The 25,214-nt window shown below is 47.5% G+C and overlaps 1 protein-coding gene across 2 annotated transcripts in view; it reads left to right on the top strand.

The window, feature by feature from the left end:
• Window positions 1-23,485, top strand: part of MARCHF3 (membrane associated ring-CH-type finger 3) — a 136,258-nt gene extending 112,773 nt beyond the window's left edge. For both annotated transcript variants that reach the window (XM_059416572.1, XM_059416571.1), the window contains 2 exons: window positions 15,704-15,913; window positions 22,531-23,485. In XM_059416572.1, coding sequence (XP_059272555.1) covers window positions 15,704-15,913; window positions 22,531-22,689 — 369 coding nt within the window. In that variant the 3' untranslated portion in view covers window positions 22,690-23,485. The remainder of the gene's footprint in view (window positions 1-15,703; window positions 15,914-22,530) is intronic.
• Window positions 23,486-25,214: the final 1,729 nt, after the last annotated feature.

The raw sequence follows: 25,214 nt of genomic DNA, 5'->3' as shown, positions 1-25,214 counted from the left end.
TTTTCACTTGTTTGTTGACATGGACACGCACACACACGCACACACAGAGCCGAGGGCTTCTCCACCTATAGCCAGCCTTCCTAAGAGACTAGATGTAGAGACGATTAAAGCCCTGATCTCCTCTTGACCTTGAATTCCCCTATTAAACCAAAGCTGCTAAAGCGATGGGAGAGTGAACGGGCAGAGCACAGGATTTCTAACACTGTGAACCTACTCTGAACAATGGTGGATACATGTCATTTTGCATTTGTGCAAACCCATAAAATGTACAGTACTAAGAGCGAACCCTAACATAAACTCTGGACCTTGACTGGTCACTAATGACGTGTCAGTGTAGGTTCATTGACTCTGGGGGGGTGGGATATTGAGAATCAGGGAGCCTCTGCAGGTGTGCAGTCAGGGGGCATATGGGAACTTAATTTTGCTATGAACCTAAAATCGTTCTGAAAAATAAAGTCTATTTGGGGCTCCTGGGTGGCTCTGTCGGTTAAGCATCTACCTTCAGCTCGGGTCTTGATCCCAGAGTCTTGGGATCGAACCCCATGTGGGTCTCCCTGCTCAGTAGAGAGTCTGCTTCTCCCTCTCCCTCTTCTTCTGCCCCTCCTCCCTAGCTCCTGCTCACTTGCTCTCATGCTCTCTTGCACACGCTCTCTCTCAAATAAATAAATAATCTTTAAAAATTAAGTCTATTAAAAAAATACAAATACACACACAGACTTGAGCTGGGTCAGATTGAGAGTGGGATAGTGGAATAGCTTTGCTTCTCTGTGCCTCTCCCCCCAACCCCCCAGTCCGAAGTGGCCCAAGCTCTTAGGTACAGCAGCCTATTTGGAGCTGGAGACATCATTCTTCATTACCAAGGACTTTACACACCCTTTCTTTGTCTCTTCTTATCTGGTTACTCCCTCTCCACATCTGAGTCTTCATTTACTGAGTCATTTGGTCCCCTGTATCTTCTGGGATTTCCCCTCAGGGAGAGAAAGTCCGGTGAACACGATAGTGTTAAGAGCCTTTTCCCGCCTTTCGTGAACGGCCCTGAAAGCTTATCTCTCACAATGCGATTGTCCGAGTTTGTGAGGGAGACTTCTTTAAAGACTGTCCCCTAGACCACTCACTTTGGTAAAACTGGTTTTGCAGCACATATAGGACAACGCTGGCCTTTCTCTTGAATTATTTGTATAATTGCCTCATTTCTTTGCTTCCCTTCCTTCTCTTTCACGACAGGTGCAGCAGATTTGGGGAAAGATAAGAAGGAGCCTATCGGGTCTGGTGGGGCTTGGGTTCCCTCCTTCATTTTTCACTAACTGTGTATTTCTGTACCTCATCACCTGCCTGCCTGCGTGTTTTCAGAGAGGAGCCGGTGATATACCATCTGATAAAACTCTTCTTTGCAGTCCATTATTACAGAGTTAGAGGGACAGATTTGCACCGCAGTGGACATGTGAGAGGAAAGTTAGGATTGTATGTGTATAATGCAAGGGCGAGAGAAAACTCGTCTAAAGCTTTTAGTTTACTGAAAAATGGGTTTAGTTCTTAGGTACACCATTTAGGAAAATGTATAAAAATCTGCTTGTGAAGATTGAGGTCAGATTAAAGGAAGAAAAGGAAATACTTTCTACTCATTGCTTGATCATTGCTTCACCTCCAGCAATGCTGTTAGAAACAGGAGGTTAAAATAAATGGTGAGGTTCACAATCTTTTTGGGCTTGGAGGGAAAACGGCTAATATAGTATATATGAAATGCTGGCAAGTGGTTGCAGTGGGAACATTGTAAAATAGAATTTATAGGCATTTAAGGGCTTTTATCCGGGAAGAATCAGTAAAAGCAGAAATTGGGAGATGAAGGGAAAATATCCACCATCCTAGAAAATAATGCTTCCGCTCCTATTTTCCTACATCTAAAGCCTCGCTCTTTGCATGAAAAGTGGGAGATGCAAGGAGAAAAGGCATGATAGACGGGAGGAATAAAATCGCTCTAATGTTTTTCTAAACACTGACTTATTTAAAATCTACAACCCTAATGTTGAAACCCAGAAGTCATCCATACACCAAAATATACACAATTTCAGCTCTTTGGAAGGACATACCTGACAGATACAGACCTGAAAAATAACCCAATTAGATGAAGATGTGGCAAAGCAAAAGGAACACTGAACCAAAATTCTCGCAAGATGGATTCTTTAGCAGAACGTATAAGACACTTCCAAGTTTTTTTTTTACCAATGGGCTTTTCCAGTCTCAGATTTTACAAACAGCTTTATTTGAGATTTAATTCATGTACATACAGTTTCCCCACTTAAAGCATATGGTTCAGTGACACCTAGCATATTCAGAGTGTGCGACCATCACCACCGTCCCCTGTAGGACATTTTCATCTGAAAAAGAAACCTCCTCCTTCAGCCTTCACTCCTGGGTCCTCCCCCCTTGCTCCCTCCAGCCCTGGGCAACCACTGATCTGTTTTATGTCTCTATGGATTTTCCTATAAATGGAACACTACAATAGTGGTCCTTTGTGATCGGCTCCCTTCACTCAGCGTTAACGTTTGCAAGGTCTAATCTCAGATTTTGCAGAAAATACAGCTTAATCTTCCTGGCTATCATTTTATGTATTCTTGGTCCCTTCCAAGTATCCTTAATATACAACTCCTACTAGTTATCACTGACTGAGTGCTTTCCCTGAGCCCCTGTTCTAGACACTTAAACATCCTGTGTGTGCAACCGTCTCCATTTTAGGAAGCAGGGCACTGGTACAGAGATGTCAGTGGCTCTTTTTCCTCTTCAGGTGTTGCCCCTTCCCTATCACAGTTTCTGAGCTGAAACCCTGGTCTTTTCTCCTCTTTTATTGTATGGAAATAATATGCATATGGATTTTTTTTAATATTGTCTGAATGCTTTCCATCTCTGCTCTGTAGGAGTCCTTTTCTTCCTTTAAGCCCGTTAATTTAATTCGGTTGCTTTCGTGGCTCTGCTGCCCTGCAGCCGTACAATTAATTTTTTAAATATCACATTTTGTACCCTAGGTTAATTTTTTTTTTTAAACCAGCATCTAAGGAGAAATTATGGATTCTTGGAGACAGTCAAATCCTACTATTGACCCCATTCTTCAATTTTTCGAAGCTCAGAAAGTTGACTTCGACCAAGCGGTGTCTCAAGCCAATTTAAGGAAATGTTCTAGAACACTCTTTCTTCCCCCTCAGATCTGTTTGAGGAGCTGATAGAAGCTTGAACTCTCTCCCCTGAAACTTGCAGGCATCTGGTGTTCAAATACAGTCTCCAAGGGCTCTCAGGTTTTCCAAAGCCCTGAAACTTAGTCAAGGACCCCTGATCTGGAAAGACAGTCATGTAGATGGCGAGGGAACACGTAGGTTTTTCAAATGTGTCTCCTGCACCCTCACAATGTTTTGCACATGGGAAGTAAGGGAAATTTCTCAACACTCTGCAGCCAATTCCCTCTTCCCTGAGGAGTCGCGTTATAATTCTGTGGGTGCCACAGTCATGCATATGATTTGCCAGTCTTGAGGGGAGAGCTGGTGATTCAGGTATGCACATATATGGGACTGGGCTAGTTATTAACTCAGCTTCTCCCACGCTTGGCTTGGTCCTGCATGGGGACCTAATAGGGCCACATGTCTCTGGATCACTCAAGCTAAAAATGTCTGTGTGTCTCCCAACTGGAGTGGAGCTTTCCCACACACAGCCAGCTGTGCTCATCCAGCTGGACTCTAGCTTGCCCTGCAATAAATGCCAGTCCTTGATGCCGCGACCCATGTCAGTTGAACTGTTGCCCCTGCCCCTTCAGAACGTCTTCCCTGAAGACAGCTCTGTGAGATTTGTAGCAACATGGTCCATAAACAATCACCCGAATCAAGAGAAGCAATGCCAGTCAATACCACCATGCCATAGTTCTGCCTAACATTTTGATATTAAGCGTCCTGTCCTATCCAATGAAAGATATCCCAGAAAACCAGAGAAGCAAGAAAAGCAGGTGGACACAAAGAGAAAGAGGGAGACTCTCTAATCTGTGAGGGGGCTTGGAAAGGACATGTCTGAGATCTTGAAAATTGTGGAAGGCTTAGACAGTGTGCACAAGGAGTGGGGAGCACCTTCTGAATGGCTTGCAGGCTGGGGGGCTACCTTTGAAATTTGGGGGCAGGGAGATTCCAACAAAAATAAAGAGGTATATCAGCAAATACTCCAGCGCAGGGTCTTAGGCCACTGCCTCAAGTGGAGCCTTGAGAGGTTCCAGAACCAGTCACTGCTGGGAGTTACATCATGTCTTCAAGGTCGGCTGGGCCATCCTGTCTATTCGGGATCCTTTTGGGCAACAAAACCGCAGACTCCAGGGATTGTGGATCTAAAAGTTCCTGTCTCCATGGTTTTTCCACCTCGCAGAAATCTATCCCTTTCCCGAAGTGCCTCAAACCTTCCGGCTTACTTTGGGAGTAGGTGGCGCTGGGGAGACTCTCTTCTGTCCTCTATCATGTATGTGTTCCATGTTCCACAGCAAGCCTTCCCCCACACCCCGCTCTGGGACTCCTCACACTCACACCCTCACTCTATCTCCAAGGGACACCGATTTTTAAATGTGGTCCCCTTTGAGGACCTGGCTGTGAATTTGATTTCTCTCTCTTTCTCTCTCTCTCTCTCTCTATATATATATATATTCCTTTAAATATCCCCATTGATCAAAACAGAGCTTTATTATCCTTATTCCTATTATTCATCAGAGTCTCCTTTTTGGTCCCGGGTTCCAGTTGGGACTCCTACGTGGTATACCATCCTGGCACCTTTTGCCCTGTGATCCTGTCCTCCTGCTGGAAGTAATTATTCGAAGCTTCAGAAACCTGGGGTCCAATAGCAAGCCAGCAGAGAGGGTGTCAGAGGCCAGCCACTGGGCTGGCTCCAGGACCAGGGGCCCCATAAGTACCAAATGAAGCAGGGCTCAGGGACCTAGTGCTGCTGTGGCATCCTGTTTATCACAGACCACACAATATGATGCCCTTGGCTCCCGGGGCAAATCATTTCTATTTTTAGCACAATGTATGCCAGTCATCAATTTCTTCTGGAAATTTCTGTTTCCTTGCCCTCTAGCCTCCTTTCCTCACCTTCTCTTGCTATGTCTCTGGCTTTCCAAGGATCACTTGTGTCACTTCTGCAGCATCCTTTCATATTTTGGATAAGCAGTCTCCATTGGCTGTGATCGCTTATGCACGGTGATGATCTAAAACAGAGCAAAATGACTCCCATTTTGCTTATATCTGAAGTTGTGATAATACGTAAAATTACTTTGCCATCTAGTCCTGCTGTGCCACTAATCTCATCTTTGGAAAATTTCAAATCGTCGGTGTGGGTGTGCATAGCATTTGTTTAAATAATGCCAGCGCCAAATTAGAATGTCTCACACAAACACGGTATTTATGGAGCACTATAGCCCATTAATTGGCTTATTGGCCGAAATCCTCCAGGGACCATCACAGATCTCCAGGGCGCCCTTGAACATGACTTATGCTGCAGCCAAATCACAGCTGTGAATGCCAGCACCACTGCTAAGCATGTGTCTGTGGCAAAAATTGCTCCCCTGTATTTGACCAGCGGAGTCAGGGTAAGGATGTATGTATATTTCTCAGTTAAACTCATCCTGTTTCTGCTCAAGGCCATCCCCCAGGTCAGAAGCATTTATAGTCTTTGGCTCATATTTATCAAGCACAAATTAAATATTTTAGGAAATGGGAATATAACTGTGAACAGGCCGGAAGAATGTTGTACACTAACAGATCTTACCCACCAGGGAGAAAGACATGGGATAAACAAGTCAATAAAAGAAAAGGTTATCTCTGATAGTGATAAGAGTTATCCAGGAAGAACCAAGTTGTAAAGAATAACTTGGTGAGAGAAGGCGTGGTGGTTTGTGAAGGCGCCTCTGAAGAGGTCATGACCTTGGAGCAGACACATGACTGAGAAGGAGGGGCCAGACGTGGGAAGAAGCACACCAGGCAAAGCACCAACCCCTACACTCGCCCTCAGGCAGGAACCCGCTCAGCATTCCCAAATCAGGAAGAAACACTGACCTGACAAAGTGGCCTGAGAGATCAAAGGAGCCTGATTCCAGATGCTAAACTTTTCCTTCACGGACCCACTGGCACTCTGTTCACGCTTGTGGATCCCTTCTCAGAATCATGGAATGCTTGGAGGGCCCACTTGGGATGCAACGATACCCCATTACACTCTAACAGAGCTAGCAAACAAAAGTTGTGATGTAAAACCCAAGGGCTTCTTTAACCCATTCTGTTGTGGCAGATCTGAAAACCAACTCTGAAGCGGCAGTATGTCAGGATGTCTACCACAATTTAACAGGAAGTGAAATACTGTGATCTTCATTGATCACAAAGCCACAAGTATTCCCCATCTCAGTAAGATTTTCTGCATAACTCAATGAGATGCTAGATTTCAATTAGAGGTTGTGAAAATCCCCATTCACAAATCACAGATCCTGCAAATCCTTCCCTTGGACCCCAAACAACCTGGGCTGTATCACTCAGGGCTCAGGGGCCACGGGGAGGTGATAGACTACGGGCCATGGGGAGCCGCTGGGGAATTTGAAGCAAGAGAAGTGGGGGTGATCTTGCTGCTTTAGAGAAAGCTGATTCGGGGACCACAGGAACAGGAGGATGAGGAGGCAATTGCAGGTGAGAGGCAAGGCTGGCTTGGAAAAATAATGGCGCTGGAGAGAAAAAGACGTGAATGTGTTCAAGATATATTCCAGAAGAACCAACAGGACACACAGATCGCTTGCCTGTGGGGCGTGGGGTGAGGAAGGGCCCAGTCAGGATGAGGCGGAGGGTGCCGACAACAGCCAGCAGGCGCTGTGGGACAGCCTGCGTGGGAGCTGGGTGATGCCAGGGAACCCAGGGCTCCGTGGTGGACCTAGGTGAGTATGACACATTGCTCCCACAGACGGAGAGATGTCTAGGAATCAGCAAATGCGCAGCCGGGGCTCAGAAAAGCCCTAGGCTGAAAGACGAGGCACACACTCTCTAGTCAAACCGCATGTCCTGGACAGAAGTGGGACCTTGAGACAAAGAGAAAGGGTCCTTCGCCACTCCCCTCAAAGCCATGTCATCCTCTCTCCTGTGAGGGAGACTCCTGGTTGTTGTTGTTGTTGTTTTTTAACTCCCCCAAAGAGGTGAAAAAACTTGATGAACAGTTTGGGGGAGCTAATGGGGGTCGCCGGAAGCAATGTCCCAGCTCCCATTTTATCCCCTGCATGGTGCTACTTCCCCAGCCTTATCCACTGTAGGAGCAAACAGAAATTAGGGTCAAGATTTCCTGTAGTTAATACATGAAACTAACATAACAGAGTAAAACATTCTACGTCCATTAATTACACTTCAATTTAAAAAAAAAATTTTTTTTTAATTTTTGTAAGATTTTATGTAGTGTGAAAGCAAGCTGAGGGGAAGAGTTGAAAGAACAGTAGGCTGGAGATCTCAAAGCCTGGCTCCTCTCCGTGTAACCTTGAACAACTATCTTAACCTCACTGAGGCTTAGTATCCTAATTCAAAATGGGAATAATAACACCACCTGCTGTTATTAAATTCAGCGAAAATATCTGGCATCTAACAGGCACTCTGCACATATTTTTGGTTGAAACTGAGTTGTGTAATTTTTTTTTTTTTAAAGATTTTATTTATTTATCAGAGAGGGGGTGGGGAGAAAGCGAGCACAGGCAGACAGAATGGCAGGCAGAGGCAGAGGGAGAAGCAGGCTCCCTGCCGAGCAAGGAGCCCGATGCGGGACTCGATCCCAGGACGCTGGGATCATGACCTGAGCCGAAGGCAGCTGCTTAACCAACTGAGCCACCCAGGTGTCCCGAAACTGAGTTGTGTAATTTTTAAACAGACATCTGACATTGTCCTTTTCTCATGTAGTTCAAGGTAGTTTTCAGGTAGAAAAAAAAAAAAACCAGATTATAATTGGGACAAAAACAGTACAAAGGACCTTGAATAATTTACTGGATCTCTCATGCTGTTTCATGACCTGTGGAAAAACAGATGGCACTCCACAATTATTTACAACTTAAAAAAAAAATCTTGAACAGAAACTACGGGCTTTTCACCTTGTAGCAATAAAATAGTGCATAGATATTTCTCTTAGAAACCTAAAAAGAATGATACGTAAGCATCTTTAGTCTAGAAGGCTAACGGCAGTGAACTGCAGGACCTAATGTCTACCCGCCAACAAAAGTGTCTCCTCACCAATGAATTTCATTAGACTAACTAGTATTGTAAGATCTTTTCTGGTCAGGCTACTGGCATCCAGATGTTTATTCATTCATTTTCATTACAAGCATCCACTGTGCTCCAGCATTGCTCTTGGACCGAGGCATCCAAGAATGAACCGAAATGAGGTCCCTGTCATCACAGAGCTCTCAGTGAGGTAGGGAGCAAAATGTAAGCAAGGGAACAGCCAAATAAATAGCATCTCTTCGGAGAGTGTCATGTGCTCTGCAGAGAATGTAGCCAAGGAGTGTTTGCAAGGAAAAGGTACCATTTGAGCTGAGACCTAAACAACCAGAAGGAGCCAGCTGTGCAAGAATCTGGGCAGAGCCTGTCCCCTGAATGGGAACAGGCATAAGTAAAAGTTGGGCATGAAGGGGGAGAGGGAAGAGGGGATATGGTCGGAGAAGTAGGCAGGTGTGAGATCAGGTCTTCTCACAGTCTTAGGTAAAGAGTATGGACTTGATTCTGACCATTGTAGAGCCTTAAGCGAAGAAGAAACAGGCTCTGACAGGTGGATGTTCTAAGTCACCCCAGCTGGTTTTAGAGCTGGACCGTAGGGAAGCCAGAGTGGAAGCAAGGAGGCTTTGGGCTCCCACGGATGAGATGATAGTGGCCCAGGGATGGCAGCTGTGGATGTGGAAGGGAGCACCCAGATTCCAGATACCAACTGAAGGTGGTGCCGAAAGGCGACATGTAGTGGGTAAGACAGAAAGGGAAGGGCCAGCTGAGTGACAGGATGGGTGGTGGTGTCATTCACTGAGATGGAGGAGATGTGGAGAAAAGTATGTGCTAAATCAAGAGTTCTGTTTCGGACAGATTGAGTTTAAGTCGTCTGTTAGTCATCTAAGTGGGGATGTTGAGTGGGCTGTTGAATACGCACATCTGGAGCTTTGGAGGGAGGCCAAGGCTGGAGAAGGACATTTTAGGATCACGAGCAAATCCTCTGTGAAGTTTTCATTTGAGATGCGTTGCTGCAAGCCTGGTTGGATGGATATCCGGAGCAACCATTGCCTTCAGCTCCCCCAGAGTCATAATTTCTTTCTGGGTGACTTCAGCTGTCCTGGAAATTCACCGACTGACTGGAGTTCAGGGATTTAAAACATCAGTAGGGTTTGTTTGTTTTTGTTCTCTGCTCTGTTTCAAGTGAATGGAAATGCATGATATTCGTGTTTCATCGTAATCTCTAGATCATGCAGAGGACCCATCACATACCCGTCTGATCACTGCACTGCCCCTTTGACCTTGCAGCTCCCCAGGCAAGCAGACAGCTTAGTGTGAAATGACCAGGGTTTTGAAAAATAAGACCAACGCCAAGGAAAGTAAGCCCTTGGTTAATAACTCTGCCAAGTGTCAGATGAACAGGAAACACTCAAGCAGATAGACCCATTGAGAAACCATGTTGAGACCTTACCTCCTTTCTCTTTTTCCTCTCCATAAATTTGAGATGGTTCTAGCAGTTGTTATCCCTTCTGTCAGTTTCTTCCATTCTCATGATGGGTTCTCATTAAGGAGATTCATAGGGAAGGTGGTAATCGATCAGAGCTATTAGCCACCAGAGTGTAATCTGGTTCCAGTACAAACTGACCCGCACACTGTCCTGTCTACCTTGAGGATTTAAGCTGATTAACTCGGAGCCTGTGAAAGAGAATCCAGTGTCCTAGAGCACTGCACCCCCTTCACCCCTACCCCTCGAGGAAGGGATTTAACAAATTGACACTGTAATTAGATCCAAACCTAGAGTTAGCACACCTTGGAAGGCATCACTTGGGCCCGGCTCATCTTTGCACACTACTGCGTCGCTGGGGGAACGCTGCTTGCTTTTCTCCCTGTCTCTGGCCGATCACCAAGGGGGGATTTCTGTTTTGTTTAGACGGTTGGTTGGGTGGTTGGTTTTTGGACCTGTTTCCAAGAGCACATCAGTCTCCTGGGTCAGGAACGAGTCAGGGACTGGAATGAGATCACCACAGGGAAGCAGGCAGCTCACTGGTTTCAATTCTACAGCCTCTATGCTTGGTGTTCCTAATGGAACCAGAGAACAGAAGTCAGGAAGGGCGCCCGGGTTGCCGACAGATCCCCCGGATGCCGTGTGGGTGGGCCAGCCAGGTGAGAGATGCCGTACAAATTAGTATTCTCAAGCATTGACCTCGGCTTTTAAAGTACAGCTAACCACCAAGTATAAGCAGAAGACTAATGTTAAACTAAAACCCCTTCAAGAACGATATTCTGGCAGCAAAAGCTGTCTACAAGTGGCAGGACAAATTAGTAGCAGGCACCCAGGGAACCTTCTTACACCAACAAAAACATTGAAGGTACGAGCCTCCTCCTACCCACTTCATTCCCTCATTACCCACTGCCCCCACTGCCTCCTTTCTTTCTTTCTTTCTTTTTTTTTTTTTAACTAAGAATGATGATAGAATAGATTATTTTGGATCACATCTTTGGCGCTAGACAACATGGTTCAAAGCCTAAGCCAGTCTTTTTTAGTCACTTGAAGTTCTCTGTGCCTCAGTTTCCCTATCTATAAAATGCTGGTGACAATAGTGGTACCCCTTTCAAAGGTTACTGAAGAGTAAATCAGTGACTTCACCCAGCATAAAGAGAGAGCTTTGGATATCCTTGTGTGTGAGTAAACGTAAGCCACTGTCATTGATGGAATGCGGCAAATGCCGAACATGCAAGACGCGAGTCATACAAAACCTCCACCTCAGGTCAGGTGGCAAGACGGACACACAAACCAACCTGCCATTCGGCTGCAGCCTGCTCTGTGTTACATATTTGGGAAATGAAGACCCTATTGCAGAGTAGGTCTAATACTCCATGTATAATAAGTATAACTGACTAGAGAGGCACAAGACATAACAGCAGAAAATCACATTGAACAATAATTGAGATCAATGTTTTACCTGTTAAGAATTAAGCCAAAATATCTCTGAGATTAAATTCCCCAACATTAGGCCTCATTGCGATGTGGTAAAAGAATGAACATACAACAGAACAGTATCCTAAGAATATTTTGTAAAGGGCACCTGGGTGACTCAGTTGGTTAAGCGACTGCCTTCGGCTCAGGTCATGATCTTGGGAGTCCCAGGATCGAGTCCCACATCGGGCTCCCTGCTCAGGGGGCAGTCTGCTTCTCCCTCTGACCCCCACCTTCTCGCGCACTCTCTCTCTGATTTTTTCTCTCTCAAATAAATAAATAAAATCTTTTTTTAAAAAAGAATATATTTTTTAAATTACCATGGTAGTATCCTGGCCAGCCAATCCTTCAGCTATTTGATGAACCAGTCAATAGTAGGACTTACTCTATCCCACCTAGCTGAAAATTTGCCAGAAATCTAGTGCACACACATACACAAGTGCCATTTGGTGCAGAAAGAAAATCTAAATATGGAAAGCAAGGAACAGCAAAGTGAGGCTGGTTTGAATCTCACCTCTACCACCCACCTGCCATCTATCCTCAGGTGAGTTAGTAAACTCTCTTCTCCCCTGTGTCTGCATCTGTAAAATGGGGGTAATATGAGCGTTGTTGCAAGGCCTCAGTGAGACGTTGCATCATAAACTCAACTTTCTAGCACCGAGCTTGCCCCAGCCATAGCGCAGTACATTTTTTTTTTCCCTGCTATCATTCGCAAAACACTAGCTGGACACCTCCCTTGGCTAACTCCCTCTTCTTTCCCGATCCCTCACTCAGTGTCCGTCTCTCTCTCTCTCTCTCCTGATTTTTTGTACACAACTAATAAATACATAAATATTTACATGGGTAATCCATGTTCATTGGAGGAAAGCAAGAAAATACAAAGCAAAAAAAATTAAAGACCACTCATGATTCCACCACCCAGATAGCCGCTCTTTTGCTAGGAATCCTTCTGGTCTTTGGATGTGTAAATCCACTTCATCTACATAGGTATAAATGTCTGTGTGTTTATAAATATATCATTACCTACACAGGATCATACAATACATTCTGTCCAGTAGAACTGTCTTCCTGCTCAATAATGTATCATGTCCGTAAATACAAAATGTACATTATCATTTCAAATTACTCTATGGTATCCTAAGTAAATCCTCTAATTTATTTAGACAGTCACCTCCTGCTAGAAATGTGAGGTGTAATCCACTTTTCTCTGTTATAAACTCGGCTTGTGTAAATATCCCATATCAGCCCCTTTGAATACTTTGGCAGAAGTTCTTACCATGGCAGAGGGCAACTTTTTTTATTCATCAAAAGATACTGCCAGTGGTCTTGTTCATGGCACCTGCATTTGTGTAAGCGATAAATTAACACTTGGGGTTCTGCAGAAGTTTTAACATAATAGTACATATTGAAAGAACTTCATATCTGGGGCACTTGGCTGGCTCAGCCGGTAGAGCACACAACTGTTGATCTCAGGATTGTGAGTTCAAGCCCCACACTGGGCAGAGAGTTTACTTCAAAAACATACAAACAAACAAAAAAACACAAACAACTTCATACCTAAATATGAGCCAGCAGTAAATAAAAGGTAAGCTAAGCCAAAAATACATATATATAAATATTTTTATTTATTTATTTATTTATTTAAATATTTTAAACATTAAATATTTAAATATATGTGCTTGATTATATTTAAATATATTTAATTATATCTATATATATAGTTAATAATGTGCAGAATCCAGATATTAGATGATCATGTACATATAAAAAGGCCTGGAAATTTTTTAGGAATATAGAAAATCAATGAACAATTAGAAAATGAGAAACTGGGAACCAGTAGTAATATTAATCTCGCCTTCTTGATTTATCTTACACCGGATGGAGATAAGCAATGATTTGTAATTACCTCCTTCCACACCTGAGTCATTTCATTGGGTAATGTCAAGGGCCACATAGATAAGTAAAATACTAAATTAATTTTCATAAAATGTATTCAGAATTCTCCAGTGGAAGGAATTGGGGAAAGTCTTTGCCAGGAAGTTCAGCTTGTCTGCGTACTTCGGTTGCATATTTATTGAGAATCTACTATGTTCCAGCAAGTGAGGACACAGAGAAAAGTAGGCCAGGCTTCCAGATCTGTTTCCAGTGAAAATCTGCAAAAGGAATCAGCTCACTGCAATTCGGACAACGGTGTTTAAGGATCTGGATTTCTGAATGTCTTGCAATTTTAATATTGTTCGAATATTTTGTGGATAGGACATCTGAGCAGGAGCGGAGAACTAAGCCCCCTCCTCACTTTGACCCCTAAGTCACGTGAAGCAATCATTTAACCTTGCTCCTTAATATTAGGAGAATCACGCCCGATTTCTGCTCTCTAGATCATAGTGGTAGTCCCAGTATTTAGGCAAGAAAATGTTAATAAGAGCTCACTGATTTCCTTTGAAGCTGCTGAGATGTGTGGAGTAACATGACAACACATGACAGGGTCACTGTCCTTTGCATTTGATCCTTTAGGTATTTCTGTGAAATTTTTTAATGCTGTATTTCTGTTTACCCTTCCATGATCTATTTTACTCGGGTCCACTTTAGAGCTGAGGTTTCCTTCCTTCAGTATCTCTGCACACTTGAAAGGTGCGTGACTCTGGAAAGCAGTGTGCTGGACTCTGCGGGTCATTTAATGTTTGCCTCGGCCAGACACTCAAGGCAGAGCACCTCCCAGAAAACCTCTTCTGTGCCTCTCCCCGCCACGTCTCTTCTGCTCACTCCTGAGGCTTTTTCTGGCCCTTCTGCTGTTCTGTCCTCACCTGGCTTGCCCTTTCTGCAGCTCTTCTGTCTCTTCCTCCTGCCCTTGAACGTGGTCTTCCCTTCACCCTCCACTGTGCACCACCCACTCCTGTGTCCCCTGTCATGCCCCTTTCCCTCCCACCAATGTTTGTGTGGGAATTACCGCCCTGGCCACTTGGGGTGCCTACTCAGCAGACCATAATGCTCCCATTCAGGGGCCAGCCCACAGCACTGCTAAACCCCCATTTGCTTATGGGACAAGATGAAAGACAGACTCAGCCAGCGTCTCTTCCCACTCCCATCCCATCAACTGTGCTTGAGCCCCTCCTCTGGACCCTTTGGGCTCAGCTAGTACTACATGGAGTAGCGAGATGGGAGCATTTGGAGACATGTTCCAGTGCTAACCTGAAGAAAAGCCCCCAGGCCTCATTACCATCATGTACCAACACCAATATGTAAGCATGACTCTTCCCAGAACGGATTATGGAAAACATTTCAGCAGGCATTCAGCCTAAACCTGTTCCCCTAAGAGGGAGCACAGCAACTGTGTTTCGCAGCCTGTAGGAATTCTCACCGCTGGTCTTTCAAGCACAAAGTTTTCACTACCCTTGTTGGGCTGGTTCAGCCCCCAAATTGGGCAACACAACTAAGATGTCAGGGACCATCCTAAGTAGGGTCAGGGTCCTAATGCAAGGAGGGGCATTACTGAGTTCATGGAGTCACATGAGTCTCCATCTTTGGGAGATCCCCAAGACCACCCTTAGGGTCCATGATTGCATGGAAGGCTTCACAGGAATCAGAGAAGCTCTTTTCCTTATGGTTTGACAGCAAAAGGATACCAATTCAGATCAGTAGAGGAAAAGGGTCCGGGGGTAAAGTTCAGGAGGAACCAGGCACGAGCTCCCAGGTGTCCCCTCCCGGTAATGTTACCCAAACCCGCTTAATTTTTCCGGCAACAATTTGTGACAACACATACCAGGCATTATCACCCCAAGGCTTGGTGTATAGGGTATTCACTGGAGTCATTCACAGAGGCATGGAGCGCCTGTGTGTCTGCGCTTAGCTCCCTAGACTCCAGCCCCCTACAGTGAATGTAGGTGTTCAGCATAAATCACATCGTTGGGATAAAAGATTTCATTATACTCTTACTATATGGCCCAAGGCCGCAGGCATACAGAGATGCTCGTAAAAGGCAAAATACTGCAAGGACTCAGAGCTCATCTCTAAAGAGCCAATCTTGAAAATGGGTCTTTCTGGGGAACATGCACAATTTGAGCAAACCCACCTTGCTAAGTTAACCCCTTCCTGCAGACATTCCCAGGGCCCAAGACTGGGCCCCACAACAGCACTTCTCCTGTCTCAACTATTACCTTCTGGAAATACCATCCTCCCCATCTTCCCGTAATGTCAGTGTTCAATATAATAACCTCTGAACTGTTTTCAAAAACAGCAGACACTTTGCCTACAGCAAAGACACTTTTAAAAATTCTGATTTTGATCCTCATCACGGTTGTCATGTTAAAGTATTATCAAGAATCACTATTACCCGGGGAGGTGGGGTATGGAATGAGGCCTGAACTCTTCCCTGGGATCTCAGAACAGGTCCAAAGCACCTGTGTCCCATTTCAGGAGACAGAGACACCCTCGAGGGCAGCGGGTCTCCGCTCCACGCCGGCCTCTAACTGTGACTCCGCTTTTCTCTGTCTCCCCGTCTCCCCGGCAGTGGCTCCGAAACCCAGGCCCCCAGCATGAGAAGCGGACTCTGTTTGGAGACATGGTGTGCTTCTTGTTCATCACGCCGCTGGCCACCATCTCAGGCTGGCTCTGCCTGCGGGGCGCCGTGGACCACCTGCACTTTAGTAGTCGGCTGGAGGCCGTCGGACTGATCGCACTCACTGTGGCACTCTTCACCATTTACCTCTTTTGGACACTAGTAAGTATGGCCCAGGGCCCGGGGACTTGGAGCAGCCAGAGCTGGCCACCACCCCTCAGCAGGCACAGCCTTCCCTCCCGGCCGTAGCCCAGCCACCCGGCCTGGTGAAAGGCAGATCCGCAGGTGCTGGCGGGGGCGTGCGTGCCACGCTCGAGGTCCGGGTGGGTGTGCTTGTGGATGTGCATGCGCGGGCGCGTGTCCACCCCAGTGTGCTGCTGGGAAGAGCAGATCAAGGAAAGAAAAAGCTCCTGCTTCTGAGAGCCCATCAATCAAAGCCACACACCCTAAACGTTCCCCTCCTCCAGGGTTCTGGGACTCCATCCGCGACGGGGCATGGCATTTTCTTTCTCTGGTTTATGTGCCTCGCTTTTGCTGGGATTGTAGCAGATCATGAAGGATGCTCTTGGCCACTGCTGCTGTCACTGCCTGGGCAGATCATGAATCCTCAGGCTGGTTATTTTCTTCTTACTCCTGGACACAGCCTAAATTCTTTGCTGGACGTGGAGCTGCGTTTTGCCTGATGGTTATTCTGTGTGTTGGGATATTGACTCCACAGCCCATAAAAACACTAATTTATCTAGCTGAGAAGCTGCCACCAAAGAAACCCGTTTCCCAAATAAGCGTGTCTGCCGTATATGAGGGAGAATTCTTAAACACGTCTGGTTTTTTTCACCCACTTAACTCCTGAAGAGAGTTAAATGCTTGGGCAGAGGTTGGCACAGCACTGATCTCACTCTCTCTGTTTCCCTCTGGGACCTGCAGGGAAGAAAGTCACTACCCGCTAGACTCATTTCAGAAACTGGGCGCCCTGCTTCCTGGCATGACTCTGCTGTGCCTGCTCATTTCTAATCTGAGCACGTCCCACGGTTACTTAGTATGTGTTTCCTGTCCAAAGCGTACCATTCTCTTATCCCATAGCACGGGGTCAGCATGTGGACGCTTCTAGCGCTCACTCCCACATGCCCCTCTGCTCTGTCTTCCAAACCCTGTCCCACCAGCTGCCAGGGCAACTGTAACCTTCCCCTGGGCCAGGTCATTTCCGTCTTGTCCATCCTGTGACGCTACAGCTCTGTACCTTCCCTCAGGGTGGGGCGGGGAGGGAGCCTTCAGACAGACAGACCATCCGTCTTAGTGGAGAGGGACATGGCTCGAGTCTTGGTAAAGACGGAGCATTCTGAGGCTTCCAACTCTCTCTGAGTCCCCCGGTGAAGTCAGGCATTCTGCTACCCACCACCAGCCAAAAGCGGATGTGAACCTGTTTCACCTCCCATCTCAGAAGAAAGGGGGCTTGGGCGGGAAGGGTGCCTGGAGTGGGCTCTTTCAGTGTCTCTCCTCTAAAGGTCTGTGCTGCCCATGTGGGTCCTGATTCACTGTGAGTCAAGCAATGAGGCAGACTCAGAAGTCACAAGGTGATGGGAATGGGAAAAAAAATAAGAGTAAGACTCTTAGAATAAGAAATCAAATCACCTTTAGCACTGATGCCCGGTCAGCTGCGTCAGCTTGGAAAAGGCAGTTCACATCTCCGAGCCTTGGCACCCTCATTCATAAAGTGGGCGTGACAGGAATGCCCATCCCACCAGGCTCCTCCCTGCTCCTTGGCATCAGAAAGGAGAGAGCACCCGAGGAAGGTTCTCTGGAAAATAACTCTCAGTTCTTACCATGTTTACAGGTTTGCTAGTCTATGATTTTTCTTAGATGTGTGTGGAGGATGCAGGGTGGTTGAGGATGTAAACCTTATTGTTAGGCTTTCAAACCAATTTAAGGCCTTTTGGAAAACCTGCTTTGTAAAGCATATGGTCATCTATTATGAAAGAGGAAGAGGCAGCGAGGGAAGGAAGAAAGGGAAAGATTTCACCCGGAAAAGCGGATGTGAACCTGTTTCACCTCCCATCTCAGAAGAAAGGGGGCTTGGGCGGGAAGGGTGCTTGGAGTGGGCTCTTTCAGGAGACTGAGAACATACTTCATTCCAGAAACGTTTCCGAGAGGCAGTGCCCAGTAGTGAAAAGCACACGCATGAGAATCCAAAGACCCTGTGGTCAGACCCAAGATTTAGCACACTAAGAACTGTGTCACTCTAAAGAGGGTACTTACCCTCTGTGATCAGCCTTCCCCTTTACAGATAGTGGAGGAACAGTGACAGCCCTGGGTCACTAGGCTACCGGCAGGACTAGGTAGGGTACCTTCGGAAACGTTTATCAGAGCCCCCAGAATAGACATGAGGGTTTCTTCCTCTGCACACTCAGCGGGCCACAAGATGCAAAGCCGCTGGAGGGAGGGGAAGGCGTTCTCCCCTGAAACGGCGCTGCAGCACCCCTGAGCCCGAGGTGACTGGATCCAGGCTAAGTCCCTCCCAGATAAATGCTGTAGCGAGCTGCCCTGGCAGGAGCCGTAACTCAGGAGCTGACAGCACTTGGAAAGTGCCCTCCGGCAGAAATCCATTGTAAACAAGCTGTCAGGCTTCCGGAGAATATGCTGTGAAAATGTCTTAGATAAACAAACACCGTGTCAGTCCCAGCCGGGCTGCTGCTCAGAGCAGCCTTCCTGGCAGGGCCTCGCCAGCACTGGGAAGGGGGAAACACAGCCCCGCTGCTGCCTTGTCGCGCCTCTGCAGTCTGAGCCCGGCCCTGCCGCCCCTCGGGAACAGGGCGTTCTGGAACCTGCCGTGGGGAAGCCTACCTCTGGGAAACCACAAGCCCAGAGTGGGTGCCATGGAACTATCACTGCCTACATCACAAACCGTCTGAGGTCCAGGGACAGACGTCATCCGAGTCCACGCTCGGCGCTAGAAAGTCACCCAGCGTGGCGCTTAAAATGAGCCAACCGCGGACAAGTTGGGGACTGGGGTGCTGTGCTGCAGGGACCCGCAGGGAGTGCCTGCGTTCACCGCATCACCAAGGCAACAGCCAGCACCCGGCACAGAAACTGGTTAAGGCCTGGGATGCAATGAATGAGCAATCTCTTTCCTCTGGCTGATTCCCAGCCCCACGGGATAGTCATCTGAATTCTCCTTATAACATTGGGAGACCTCCGGGAGGACACTGCCTGACAAGGGTGACCGTGCGCGAGCTGGCTGACCCACAGCCCACACAGCCCACGGCAGCCCCAGGGTTTCGAGGGTGACCCCATGTCCAGTCCTGCTCCTTGGCCCGTGTACTCTCACAGCCCACCTGCTCGGTGCAGCCGGAGATCAAGGAGCTCGTCCTTTCCTGGGAAGATGAGGCCCTGACCCCATCAGTAGGCCTCAATCTGGAGAGAAAGGGCAGAATAAGAAATCGGTGACGAGATTTCCCACACCCTTCTGTGACTTTACAGCGGCCCTTAGGCCACAGCCCTGTCACTTCCCTGATCGAGAGAGTGGTTGCTGATGTAATCCTTCCTTGCCCTGCCCAGGTGACCACCACTCTTTGTAGGATCGTACCCACGACGGGTTAATCTCCTTTGGATGAAGAACTGAACACACCTCAAGAAATTCACCCCAAAAGAAGTATTTTTAGAATAGTGGCCCTGTGCGCTTTCTTCCTCTTCTCTCCGTAACACAGACATTGAAGGAGCATCTGGGGGGCTCAGTCAGTTAGGAGTCAACTCTTGATTTTGGCTCAGGTCAGGATCTCAGGGTCATGAGATTGAGCCTCCTGTCAGGTTCCCTGCTGGGTGTGGAGTCGCTTCAGATTCTCGCTCTCCTTCGCTCCCTCTGCGACCCGCACCCAGGGACATTTAAGAAATATCTAAACTATTAAGAAATATCTAAACTAAGTTCCCAAATGTTAGAATTGTCCTGGCTTCCTTTTGGTTTGTTTCTGCTTCCCTCATTGCCTCTTTAGTTCTGGAAGTCAAACTTCCTTTCTTCCTATTCTATTCCACTGTGGGAAGGGAGTGTCCTGGAGCTCCTGGCCCTGGCTCAGCATCACCCAAGGGCATTTGCAAACCTGGGGTCCCATCTGCATCAGGCTCAAGTTCCTTGATTTTCCTTATTGGGGAAAATCAAGGAGTCCTCTTCTTGAGGAGTCTTCTCTGACCCTTTCTTCTTATTGACTGAATTTGCCTGCAGATTGTGATGGTTAACAGCAATTAAGATAGATGAATGTATAATAAGATCTCATCTGTTTGTCTGAACAAGCTGGCTGATTTTCACACCTTCTGGCCAAGGAACCAAGAGACCTGCTAAGTCGTTGACTTCCCAGGTTGCCTGCAGCAGCGCTTCTCAGGCTTGAACAGATCTGCAAATCACCTGGGGATCTTGTTAAAATGCACGCTCTGATTCCTTAGGTCTGGGTGGAGCCCCAAATTCCGACGTTTTAACAAGCTCCCCAGTGATACAGCCTGCTGCTGACCTATGGCCACGTCGAGAGCAAGGGAAATTAGCACGTTTTTTTCTTGTCCCCCTTCTCCTGTGTCTAAGAAGGAGCATCACAAAACCATCTTCTTTTCTGTATTTAACACATCAAAAAGAACAGGCCGAGAACAGGACCGTGTGTGAGGCACGGTGCTAAGTGCTTTCTGTGCACTCTCAGACACCACTCCTCACGTTTTGCCGACACACTGAAGCTTGCGGGGGGCAAGCAACCCTCCCAGAGTCCCAGAGCCACTAGGTAGAGGGTGGGGGTCCAGGCCTGGGGTGCCGGGCCTGAGAGCAGGCGTCCCCTGGGTGCTCCCACAGCGACTTCTCGGCTTACCCAGGCCCGGCATGCACAGCTCCTTAACATTCAGATGAGGGTCTCTTGACTTGAAACCCAGCTTTCGGAGAATATCTCCAGATTCTGGTCTTTTTGAGCTGCCGCAGCTCCTCATTAGTACGAGTCTGCCTTCAACTCATCTCCCTGCTCTTGGCCCTGAGCAGAAGGCATCCCCGCCTGCCTCTCCCACACTCCGCCATCGGCACTAAGCCGCAGCAGGACAGAATAGATGCATCGAGAACCAAGCTTAGGGAGGAAAAACAAACCCCAAACTTGATCCACTTTGGCATGTTCAGGGCCTTTTGGAGAAAAGCACATCTGTGTGAGTTTAAAAGCTTATATTTTCATACCCAAATCTCTCTGGCACTCAGCCTGTGGCATCTGCTTTCTAGCCTCAGAAATTTAAGCTAGCGGCCTTGAATTTCATGATCCTGCCAGAGAACCAGTAAGCCCTTTCTGATCCAGGGCCTGTGCCCTCTTCTGCTTCCAGAAATACTGGGCTCCAACCATGGGATCGGCCCTCTCTCTGACCACCATGGACCCTGTCCTGGGGTCAGCCCAGCAACCCCCCCCCATGATTAAACAGCCCATCCTGGGCTATCTCTCAGCCTAAGTTCACAGGTATCTTCCTTCCCAGCACCTACTAGGAAGGAAGTCATCTGGATGCTCTCAAACTGGGACCTTCCCCCGTTTTTTTTTTTTTTTCTTTAATTTTTTATTTTTATAAACATATAATATATTTTTATCCCCAGGGGTACAGGTCTGTGAATCACCAGGTTTACACACTTCACAGCACTCACCCTTCCCCCGTTTTTAAAGACAGTCCATGCACCTTCAGAAGTACAGAATCTGAATTTCCTGGGCAGTCCATCCAGGCCGGACGCCAGCCTGCTCCAAAATGAACCACAGATGTGTCTCATTCCGGGATATTTCCATGGGAAGCAAGAACTCTCTGGCACAGTTACGTGGCCATTGGCCATCAGTTTACTGCTCATAATGTTGTAGATCATAGAAGAGAGTCTGAAACAGAGTTGCAATCAGCTATTCACTCAGCAAACTCTACCCAGTAACTTCCTAAGCACCAGGCACATGATGGGCGGTGAGCATGCAGTGATGAATATGGCCTGACCCCTGCTGTCAAGATGCTTCTGGAGCAGGGAGAGAGAGACACAAATACACTGCCTGACAAAGCACTTGATGCCATGCTGAGGTAGGCACGAGGCACTCCAGGCGCCCAGGGAGGTAGACCCTACCCCAGGCTGAGGCTCAGGAGGAGTTTATCCAGGGACTTGGTGCCCACACCAAAGCTTCCCCCGCTGGAAGCTGTAGAACGATAGAGCTGCAGGCAGTTGGGGATCACCAATCAGGGGCCGCTGGTACAGTTGAAAGAGTTGTGCGTGACACAAGTCAAAGGGTACCCTTCCTGTCATAGGCAGTCTGAATGTTGAATTGTGCAGTGTCCAACCTGCAGGAGGGAACATGACATCCAAGCATCACTCTCATTTAAGAGAGAGGAAGCTGAGGCCCAGACAGACACATGGCTCAGGTCCCACCCCCAGGGTGAGGGCTAGCGCTGTACTCACTCCACCTCACTGCCTGTAGCCAATCTGCTTCACAACTGATGCTTTGGGGCCCAAACACTACTATCCCCAAACTAAATCCAGCCTCTGAAAGAACCTCATTTCTTATTCGTATCCTACTTGTTTCCACTCTGAGGAAGAAGGAAGGAAGCCCCCCAGGATCCCTGCCCGTGTTCACATAAGGATGTCCTCGGGTGGGTGCCAACACTCAGCTGCCGGCCAGCGCCGTGCGGCCCCAAGAGGCCTGCCTCACTTCACTGCCACCAGCTGTTCAGAGCTGTTTTCAATGACCTGTTTTGTTTCTTGGATTGATTATCAGCTTCCACTGACCTGATAATCCTTGTGTTTCCTCTCCTGACCTCAGGTGTCATTTAGGTACCACTGTCGATTGTACAACGAATGGCGTCGGACCAATCAGAGAGTGATTCTCCTCATCCCAAAGTCTGTCAGCGTCCCTTCTAACCAGCAGTCCCTGCTGGGCCTCCACTCTGTCAAGAGGAACTCAAAGGAGACCATTGTCTGACGTCCGTGTGGCTGGTTTGCTGACTCGTTGTTTGGGGTTCTGGAAGTTTCTGCGCTGGGGCCATGCACTGAGCCACCTCCAAACCCTTCCTGAAGCTGTGGGTCTCGGGACATCCGGAGCCGTGGGAGCACCTCGCCCAGAGCAATGGACTCGGCCCCAAAGAAAGCAAACACCATTTCACTTGGAATCATGGATGCTGCAGTCACGTGATACTTGCTGAGCTGCCAAACGTGCTTACTGACCAGATACTATATGAAATTTCCCAAACACCTCTGTAACAGATGAGGAAGCTTGTTCTGCTAAAGATGCAATTCAATGCTTCCTTTTTTATTACAATTTCAAATATATATATATAGATATAGATATATATTAAAGTCAGATGATAATCACCATGGAAAAGCCAATGTTACAACTGGTTTCTTGGTTTGGACTGGTTGGGTTTTGGGTGAGTTTATCTGTTTCCCGGTTTCTACTGTAGATTCTTTGGGGTAATTTGATAACCAGAGTGGTCTTTTTTCATCTCCTCCTTCTCTCTTACTCAAGGGGACAACATAACAACTGCAGAGCAAGGCATAGCTGAAGGACGTTTTGTACTAAACTTCGTTTATTCCGTTTTTAAAGGGGGAAAAAAAAAAAAGAAAGGCGTGGCGACTCTCCTGACAGTGAGCTGTTTATTTAAATTTCATTAAGGAGAAAAAAAATTAAGGTGAGAAGCACGCTCCTTTCAACTTGTTTGGTATTGCCGGCTGATAAAAACTATTTTCTAATAATAAATATCCAGTGTGTCAAAGACAAACCCCATTGATTGCAATGTTCTTTTTTTTTTTTTTTTGAAATTATAAAACTGGTGAAGTTTCCCCAAAGAGTTTTTTTTATAGGAAAAAGAAAAAGAGAGAGAGAGAGCGAGCGAGCGAGTAAAAGTGCTGGTGTTCTTAATCCCATTCCATGTAGTTCATGTCTTAATTCTGCATTCGCAAGGAACCAGAGAATCATTAGACATTTCTAGGAACCCTGGACCTGTTTTGCATATCAATTAGCATTCCCATTGCTCTATTGAATTTCTAGCTTGACAGGTAGATGTGGCAAAAAGCTAGTCCCAGCAGCCTACAGACCCTTTGTCTGGTTTTTAAAAAAAAAAAAAACGAATCCCATATAGTGCCTTCCCCAAACCACGAGCCAATTCTGTCACAGGCTGAAAGAGACCTTTTTCCTAAGGGCTTCATGTCCCTCTTTTATCCATCACAGTGGAAAGGGTCTACCCCGCACTCTGCTGAAACCAGGGGGCACATGGGTCATCTGAGGAAGCCCTTGCCGGCTCCCCTGCCTGTCCCCTGCCGCCCACCTACACACCCGGGAGGAAAAGGCGGAGCCCAGCGTTGGGGAATGCTTAAAATATGGATTTCTAGAACATGACCCACATTCTGAGTATCACTCCAGCGTCTGCCTTCTGCTTCCCAAGTGGGAGCGTGGAAAGTGCAGAGGAGCAGGCAGCGAGGAGGGTAACGATTTCTGTCTGACGCAGGTGTCACCTCTGCCTGCCGAGCCCCCCATTCACAGACTGCCCCCTGCACCACGTGGGGAGGGGAACAGCTGGACCCCGCTCTGCTGTAAAACTCAGATGTGCTTTATGGCTGATGACAATAGATTCCTGCCTGCCATGCTTCCCTTCGACACTCGCTCCAGTAATAGACGCCTGAGCCCTTCTGTTTTCTCTGCCCCGTTCACCCCTCCAGGCTGTCATTAGCCGCACCACCATCCACCGTTTCTTAATTGACCTTTTTAAAATGCTGGACACCACTGGCTGCACACAGCTGTCACACATTACATTTCCAGAGCCAGGAGTCCAACTTGGTCGCTGGTGAACGACAGCCCTGCCGAAGAGGGGCTAAATAACATCCACCCAGCCTCGGTCCCTGAGCTGTCAGGTTCCTGGACGACCCCTCCCAGTGGAATGGCAGGCGAGGACCGTAACCTCCATCCTCCCAGCCTCTTCCATGAATGAAGGAAGTGGGAGATCCCCGGGATCATTTCCTGTTGAGCTGGCTGCAGGGAAATCCTGCTGTTTGGGTTCATGCAATGAGACCTAGTGACGCAAATTATCAAAGGCAGACAGGGGCCCAGCAGCTCTGTGGGGCTCCTGTGCGGCAAAGGTGGGCACCTCAGTACTAGGTCTGTGCCGTAGCTCTTTCCCCCGTATTTGCATCCCCACCCTGGGAAATAAAGCAGAGCCCACATGCAAGAAGTCAGTGGCCTGGGCTGGGGGGTGCAGGACAGTCCAGGCAGCCAAGAGCAGCATGGGTGCCTGCCTTTCCAGGCCACCAACTCGGCTCCTCCTCCTGCGAGGCTCTGGGCTCTAACAGCACCAGGACCCATCTGAGATGCTGATGAAGTTCTTCATCACTTCTTGGCGCTTTAGCCCTGACGTTGTTCAAGGCTAAGGAGAGCAAGGAACTACAGAACGTGCGGCACAAGGCACCAGCCAAGAGGCAGGGGATGGGCGGGGGTTGACAGTCCCAGCTCTGGGT

The sequence above is a fragment of the Mustela nigripes genome, chromosome 12 (genome assembly GCF_022355385.1).
Source record: "Mustela nigripes isolate SB6536 chromosome 12, MUSNIG.SB6536, whole genome shotgun sequence".
Classification (NCBI taxonomy): Eukaryota; Metazoa; Chordata; class Mammalia; order Carnivora; family Mustelidae; genus Mustela; species Mustela nigripes.
The sequence above is the reverse complement of the archived record's forward strand: the minus strand, read 5'-3'. Positions and strand labels throughout refer to the sequence as shown.